The 8,128-nt window shown below is 38.8% G+C and overlaps 1 protein-coding gene across 2 annotated transcripts in view; it reads right to left on the bottom strand.

Moving 5' to 3' along the window:
- TRIO (trio Rho guanine nucleotide exchange factor) overlaps positions 1-8,128 on the bottom strand; it is a 242,151-nt gene that overhangs the window by 79,951 nt on the left and 154,072 nt on the right. For both annotated transcript variants that reach the window (XM_057390375.1, XM_057390374.1), the window contains exons 28-30: positions 6,243-6,335; positions 3,968-4,079; positions 1,895-2,085 (exon numbers count right to left, since the gene is read on the bottom strand). In XM_057390375.1, coding sequence (XP_057246358.1) covers positions 1,895-2,085; positions 3,968-4,079; positions 6,243-6,335 — 396 coding nt within the window. The remainder of the gene's footprint in view (positions 1-1,894; positions 2,086-3,967; positions 4,080-6,242; positions 6,336-8,128) is intronic.

The following is an 8,128-nucleotide window of genomic DNA, read 5'->3' as shown; positions in this document are numbered from 1 at the left end:
GAGGTTGGCCTGTGCCCAACAGGCAGCTGAGCAACACGGCTGTCAGCGAAGGACACTGGCAATGCTAAAAGTCTGTGTGTGGCTCCAGGACAGGCTCACAGCTCAAAGAACAGAAATCACTGTGGCTTGCTGGAAGCATGGAAACCTCAGTGAGGTGAGGAAGCGCCTGAACAGCCAGGTACTGGTGACTGGGAGAGCGTTCTGTCAAAGTAACACCTCGTAACGTGCCTTGCTCCCACCACCCTCCTTAGGCATCTGCTTTTGGACACTCAGTCTCTTGCCAAAGGAGTTCATTAACACATTCTGCCACTTACATTTATCATGTCATTGAGTATCTTGTGCTGGGGAAACCCTGATGGTCACCATGCCCAAAGYAGAGAGAAGGACCTCATTTTTGTAAAGCCACCTTCCAGAGGTAAATGATAGGATGGCATATAAAAAAGATCTTTATCTCAAATCAACATGCATGCTTTTAATTGTGCCTTTCCTAAAGATCAAACTACAAGAGCTGCTATAATAGTAAGCTGCACTACAGAATATTTTGCCAGATAGAATACGACMACAAAAAGAATTCTTKTATTTTAAAAWTGAGGTACRATGAGAGTCTTCAAGATTTYCATCAGCTTCTCTAGGACCTAAGGCTATTATTAAGTTCCTGCCAGAGGAACTGACATTAAAAGTTTACAGGACTGATWTTTCGGTTCTGTCCACTCTCCCACATAATCCCTTGGCAGCTATTGCTATTCTCCAGTACACCAACATTTTTTTGTATTTTAGTTTCTTGAGAGCATCAAAGACAGGCATGATCAACAAACAGCTGCAGTTGTGTTACCTGCTTGCTATCTTGAAAGCAAGTGTTGAAAACCAAGTGACAGAATATGCAAAAAAAGATATGGGAAAAAGAGGGGTTTTTTTACCAACCTGTTTTACCCGTTTGGATACAGAAGTGGGAAGAGGGAATGAATAAAGGAAAATGAGCAGAAGCACAAAGAGRAGACTCAGTATTTAAACCATGTAGCTTTAGTCATATATTCCAGTAGGATCAATACAAGAATAATGTTTTCTAGAGTGCAAGTCTGGGAAGAAAAGTGATTTCAAGTACTTGTGCTGAATGATTTGGTATAAAAGCTAATCTTGCCTTCAACAGATGCAGAGCAAGCCACAGTAGAGTGTCTTGCCACTTGGCTACTGTAATTTGTGGAGTGTGAATACTGCTCTCACCCAGGTCATCCAAAAAGACAGGATGGTAAGAATGTGAATTCCAGAGTCACATTTTGTAAAGCATACATGCTACAGATAAGGAAAGCGAGAGTTGAGGTTTTGTTGTGGTTTTTTTTTTTTTTAAGATGGGAAGAAAAACATTTCCATCTTTACATCCTCTCAGTAGAACATAAGTACTGTAATTCCATTTACAGAACTTTACTCTAAAACTACTGGTCTCAGGAAACATTATGGAATGAACTTTTCCAAAACAAAGTTCTTGCCCTCCCCAATCAGTATGTGTAGAATATCCACTAAAATGAATCCACTCCAATCATAAACAAGAAAGTTTTTCAACTCCTTCCATCCCTCTGCTTTATACAAATAAGGGTTAAAGAACCAGTAATCAACACACAAAACAAAACCAGTCCAGCCCAATACCAATTTTCATTTGACCTGACACACCAAGACTGGCATGTACCCTTCAGTAGCTGCTTTGAGCCTATCCTTTTGCCTCAAAAGCAAGAAAATCTATACATGCCAAGGCATGTTCTTTCAGTGCTCTCTAATAGTTGTTTAGGTTCTTCAGACACACTTAAATCACCTGAGCTCAGTTGAGGCTTAATCTAGACATTTTTGTAAATATTTACAATCAGCTGAGAACAGCTGAGATCAGCTGTTCTCCCATACTTACAAACAGTTTGCTCTTGTAAATGTACTTGCTCCTTCCACTTGAGTCCTTTACTTCTTTACTGAAAACCAAGGACATCTCAAAAAGGAAAAGGTGCCTCTCTCTTCCCTTTCGAATYAGAGTTTTTGGGTCCCACACTTGGAAGGATTCTTGAAGGATGAGCTCTCCCTGAGATTCTATATTTTCATCAAAGCCTAAAAACAGAGTGAAGGGAAAGATTCACCATGAAAAGTTGGTACAAAGAACACAAAAAGCACAGCTTCCGTTCATTAAACTATATTWTTTTTTTCCCCAACACAACTTCCAAAAGATGAGATTCCAAGAAAACAATACTAAAAACAAGACTTGATTTTAACATTGCAATACACTAAATGTAACTGCAGCTCATATCTACTTCTAAATTTAGACATCCAACTTTAAGAACTTAATCAACTATTCTGGCAATGTTTTACCAACAAATGACAGAKCTGTGTCTTTGTCAGCTTCTGGTAACCTCTTCTGTCATGAAAATGATTTCCCTTATAACTTTCCGCCATTGTGGAAAGTGAGCAACTTGCAAGGACACAAAGCACATCAGGTTTTTCTGACAGTGGCAAGCTCCCAAATGCCACCTTTTCTGGAGGCACACCTTCTCTACCRTGAAGGCAATAAGCACAGAAATGTGTTCCAACTGGGGATGAAAAAACATGGCAGCTTGGAGCTGTTGGCATACAATCAGCCTGCCATTGCTCATGCCAGAACCAATCCACAATGAAGCAATTACCAGCTGGATCACTTATATTAAGACACAATGAAAAAAAGATGAAGATTGAGAAYACCAATGATTTGACTTCCATTTTAGTGGTACCATGTTCTCCCAGTTAAATATACAGCTTTACAGTTGGAGGATAACAAAAATTGTCTACCATACTCTTCTGAGTAGTATCAAAAGGTATTTTAAACAGATACTGCTTGCCAGTTCTGTGTTCCAAACAGGGTAACAGTATGGAGAGGATCAGAGGCAAGTTCCGTCAGGATGTTCACTCAAAATCCTCCAGAGACATAAAGAGGAAATGTGCTCACTCACTATATTTGTCCAACATGGGATGACTCAACAATACACGCATGATTTGCTGTAAAAGCAACTTATGTAAAAGATTAGGATATTCTCCAGAGCTGAATTCCCAATGTCAAAAGATTATTACCAAAGTTGGTCTGCATTTATGCTAGGACCACCTCCTGAACAAGCATTTGGAACCGATCCTGTAAACTGACCRACATCTCCATTGTTTAAAATATAGGAACAGTGGTGATTTGGAGCATTCATACAATCAAGGATCACATGACAAACTAAGGTGAGTTTTATAGTAACTAGCACAATACTGGAAATACTCCATGACAAGCTGCATGCTGCTACTAGAAGGCAGAGGGGAAGAAAAGGCATATTGACTAGAGGCACTTTTAAGTATTTAYTCAGCAACTGTAGGATAAGAAGGCACTGCTTTTCTCTCAAAAAAATTAAATGCCCAAGAAAAACACTTCTATTACTAAATGTATGATTGCACCATTATAACATGATAACGCGCCAATTGCAAAACAGATTTTGGCAGAAAGCTGTTTTAAGCACATAGAAGCATTGCATCCAACCTCCACAGTCTGCCATGAACATGATTGTGCTGGCTGCTGGCTTGGGATTGGGCTGAATTGGCTTATGCTGACATTTTACTGCCAGAAGATACATTTCTTTTCAATGAGAAGTCTGTTATGAAACAGGCAGTAAACAGATGTGAAAAAGACAAACTTCTTGGAGACAATTATTTGATACATAAATCAGCAAAATTACCAATAATACAGTTAACATGCCTCATACAAAGGAGCTAAGGATAAYGGCTGGAAAATGTAGCCAAAGCCAGCATATCTGACCAGTACCTATTGCATTTTGGGTGAGTAGTGGACTACTTCATTGGCCTACATGTTTTTCAAATCTGCAGTGGCACTGCTATAGCCAAAAATATAAGCCCAAAGGAAAGAACATGTTCACTAAACAAAGTTGATCTGCAGTACACAATGAAATTGGAAAGGCAGCTTGAATCCTACCTTCTAGCATGCTGAGGTGCATGGCATCATTGGCTCGCTTTGGCACACTAAGCATCACTTCCAGGCCATCCTTAATCTCACCTTTACCTTCTTCACAGCACGTGAGCAGCTCCTGCAAAAGACAAGGTGAYGTGAGGACTCTATCACTTATTTCTGCACAAGTATGACAGACAAACAMAGAGTACTTCTAACAAATCAAGAATCATTTTTGACATATAAAATCTTTTCAGACTTCTTACTCTGCCACTGATATGGCAGTATACTTTGTTTCTGTCTTGATCAGGTCTTCAAGGAGCAGCCCAAGCTATCAGTTACCCACTTCTAATTTAAACAGGATTATCTGCTTAATAAGAAATCTTTGAAAGTTACGTTAAGAAAAAACCTTTTTTTTGATAAGCACAGACAGTTATCACATGCTGTGCTACATCTGGGCCCAGAACAATGCAGTTGCCAAGCCATGAAGATGGAGGAAAGCAGGGCAAGCACACAGGGAGCCCTCCTGCCTCCCATGTCAGTCATTGCTCCACTGCACCAAAGRCCTGCTCTGTACAACTACTGATAATGAGAATTTACATTGTTCTATTCTAAGTATCCACAAATGATTCTGTTCTGTGTTTACGCAGTTAAAAGCAACCTACAAACAAACCTCTTCAATACAAACATATATTAACTTGGGGACAAAAGTTAGAGAATGGAAAATGCTGAAGTGTTGTAGTAGAATTTAGGGCATAGAGTTCTCTGCCCATTCAACATCCCACAGACTTAACAGCATTGAGCTGATAYTCAAATTTCCTCACAGCCTTTAAACATTTGAAGAGTATCAAGATAAAATGCAGGTTATGTAACCAAAAGGGCATATTATGTTCCTTCTGTTATTCAAAAGGTCTACTTAATTAATTCCCTCAGGTTAAATTCCTTTCCTCCCTTTTAAAGGGAAAGCCAAGTGACTTCTATTATTATCATCATTACATTGTTTTTATTTAACTGCCAATACCACCATCACAGCAAAACACTACATGATCACACTTAAATTTTGCATGATAGCTCCATACAACAGTAACTAAGCATCTCTCAGAGGCACAGAAGATGAGCAGCTTCAATACCATTTGAAAAAACAAGAAAAACTTCTAGAAATGTAAAATGTTTCATYTGTCATTCAGGTTTTAAATTCTTGATCCTTCCATGCTTTACATCTCTCTTCTTACAGAAAGAAACAAACCCAGCAACCACCAGACAAATCCATTTTACTATGTAGCAAAGACAACCGTCCCTGCAAACATTGGTGAAAACAATCTATCCCACTACTTCTGTAATGTGCCAGGCTAAGACAATATCTAAAATAATTGTTGGGATTAATACCTCAAAATTTCTGAAATAGCACAGCCTAGAGTATTTCTGTAATTATAACTTGAATAGGTTGCAACTCTTTGCAAGTGGAAAGCAGTCAATAAGCTTCAGTGAAAAATGATGTATTTGTTTCCATCCAACTGCCCTGAAATAGCCTCTAATGCTTTTCAGAAATTTCAAAAGCAATCACACATGGCTGTTCTCAAGTGAAAAGGGGAGACACAGATCAGTTACAGTRCTTTTGTAGGCTGCTACAACAAAACAAGCACTGTCACCTCAGAGAGACCCAGCCCAGTGCAAGAACGCTGCTGCTCAGCTGAGAAGACATCTGTCCACTGAGTGAAAGCTCTAACTACAGGTTTCCAAAAGTTGTGCTTATTTTAACAGCTACTATTTACTTAACATTTCCAGGCAACGTTACAAATAATAACTGTTGTGCAACAGGTCTACAGATACTGTCAGTATGTGTATATATTTACTTATATACACACATATATTCATATGTCTTACAGCTATTTTATATTATAGTTTTATATATACAGAAATACATTAAACCATTATCTGTTTTACAGTACTTAACACCATCACCATACTAACAGCTTGCCAAAATTTGGTGTAGAAACAGTTACAAAAATGTATCCATATGGCCATGAATTACATTTTTATCCTGGAAATGTAAATTATATTTTCTAAGTAAACATTAGTAGACAGGTATTCTTTTTGAAATTTGATTTCTTGTCCAGAAATCTGGACAAGGAGTTGCTTGTTTATGCCTTCTTTCATTTTCAGTTGAAATTTTGCAGTGGTATTTGAGGCTGCCCCGGATGCTGGAGTCTCAGAGAGTAGAGTAGAACAACCCTTCTGGTTTCAGCAAGAGCTCTGCRTTCTTAAAGACAGCAGAACCAGATGAATAGCCCTGAATACTGACCTTTAAAAGAAGCTGGTATTTTGTTATCCTTTGGACAGGTTTGATAAGGTAAGAGGAGATAGAGTTGGCCAATCCATGTCGTTGTTGTATCTCCTACGAGGAAAAGAAACATTTGAGGACTGCAAGCACCAACACTCAGATATAAACTGCTGTGAGGGATATGCAGTAATACATTAATGAAAAATTCTATTTTAGCAAGAATAAAATTTCAAAACCCAGGATGACCAGATATTCAAGGCACAGAGAATCATTATGCTGTGCATCTGCCAGCTGAGCCAGCTCACTTGGTACGAACAGTGAGAGACTTTTTAAACTTATTACCTCTGAGAGCACATGTGAAATGTTTCAACAAACCTAAACACAAAGTGCAAMAATTAGGGACATGGAACTTGTGGCAACAACTTTTTAAAAAGCATTAAGATCTGTGCTTCTTTTGCTACTTGCAAGAGGGGAAAAWCCCTCAGATTCCAGTGTTTCAGGGAAGAGGCAGGAATACCAGAAAGGCTGAGATGGAGGTTTTTCAGCATCCCCTGCTATTTCAGTGCCAACAGTCATGGACGGCCTCATTCCCCAGCAGAGGGAGCACCGAGTAACAGTTTCTCACTGAAGARAAGAGGTTACCTTTGAGGCACTTGAAAAGAAAGCAGGCACTTAGAAATAGAAAATAGAATGACCTCCACAAAGCTTAAGGTGGCACACAGAATTATCTGATAGCTAGATGGGATGATCACAGATTTCAGGTACTGATTAGGGCTGAACTTCATTGATAGGGTCTGGCATTTATCATAGCATTGGATGTATTTTAACCATGCAACTTCAGCCAGTCATGCCCCATGCTATGTGCCCTCTAACCATGATTACAGTATCAGTATTTCCCAAAATGGGTTACACATGATATTTTCACATGGATCAGTGGTGTGTGTCATCAGTGGAAGCTCTTGAGTTCTTCATGCACAGAATAAGATCTTCACACTTCTAATCCACTTTAGGTGGATTAGGGGATGGAGAGTTCTGGATGTACTGGTAAAATAGATGGATCAAAGGAGGCAGTGGCAAGAATTTATTTCTAATAGTTCTATTGGAGCCCTATTGTTATTTTTTAAAATGTTTTTAAAACATTTTTCTTTGGATTATTTTGCTGTATCTACCTGATCTTCTGTAACTTACCTGTTCTTCTTCAAACATTGAAAACATAACACAGGCTTCAAAGGAAGATTTTGCCTTACAWTGTTTATAAACCCCATTTCCTCAGTGATTAGACTTTTGAGATTAACCCCAAGRTCTTCAGGGATTTCCTCTACTTCCCTCTACTTATACAAACAATTCTAAAAAAAAAATACAGTGTCATTACACAGCTAGTGGCTCAGCACACTGGGCAAAAAATGGAAAGAGAGCACTCTTACTGAATAATCTGTTAACATCTGTCAAACCAAATTTTATTCAGCATGCCCAAAATTCCTCCCTAAAACCTCTTAACACCTCTACATTTTTGTCCCTTTTTAATGCAGAATATTACATGTGTAGACCAAGGAAGCTTGGGACTGAATAAGGAGGTTTAGCCCTTCTAAACAACAGCAGTCATTTGAATTACTACTACATGCAATTGCAGTTTAAAAATGCTCCAAAACCCAAGATTTCTATCTTTACTACATACAATGCAAACTAAGCACATCAAAATGCTAACATTTGCAGGATATGCTTGTGTGAGCTGAAGATTCACATCTCGGTTGTYGGTGCCAGAACCTGCTTCCAGTTCTGAACCGCTCTGATACATGACAGCGACTTTTCACATCTGATTTGACAGCTCTGTAACACCAACTGAGCAATGGAAGTTAACATGGGAGATACAGGACTGATTTTCTTAAGATGACAGCTTAATAAATTGC

This window comes from Malurus melanocephalus, unplaced genomic scaffold (assembly GCF_030028575.1).
Source record: "Malurus melanocephalus ecotype Western Australia unplaced genomic scaffold, MMel_1.1 scaffold_25, whole genome shotgun sequence".
Lineage (NCBI taxonomy): Eukaryota > Metazoa > Chordata > Aves > Passeriformes > Maluridae > Malurus > Malurus melanocephalus.
This window is presented reverse-complemented; position numbering and strand designations above follow the sequence as displayed.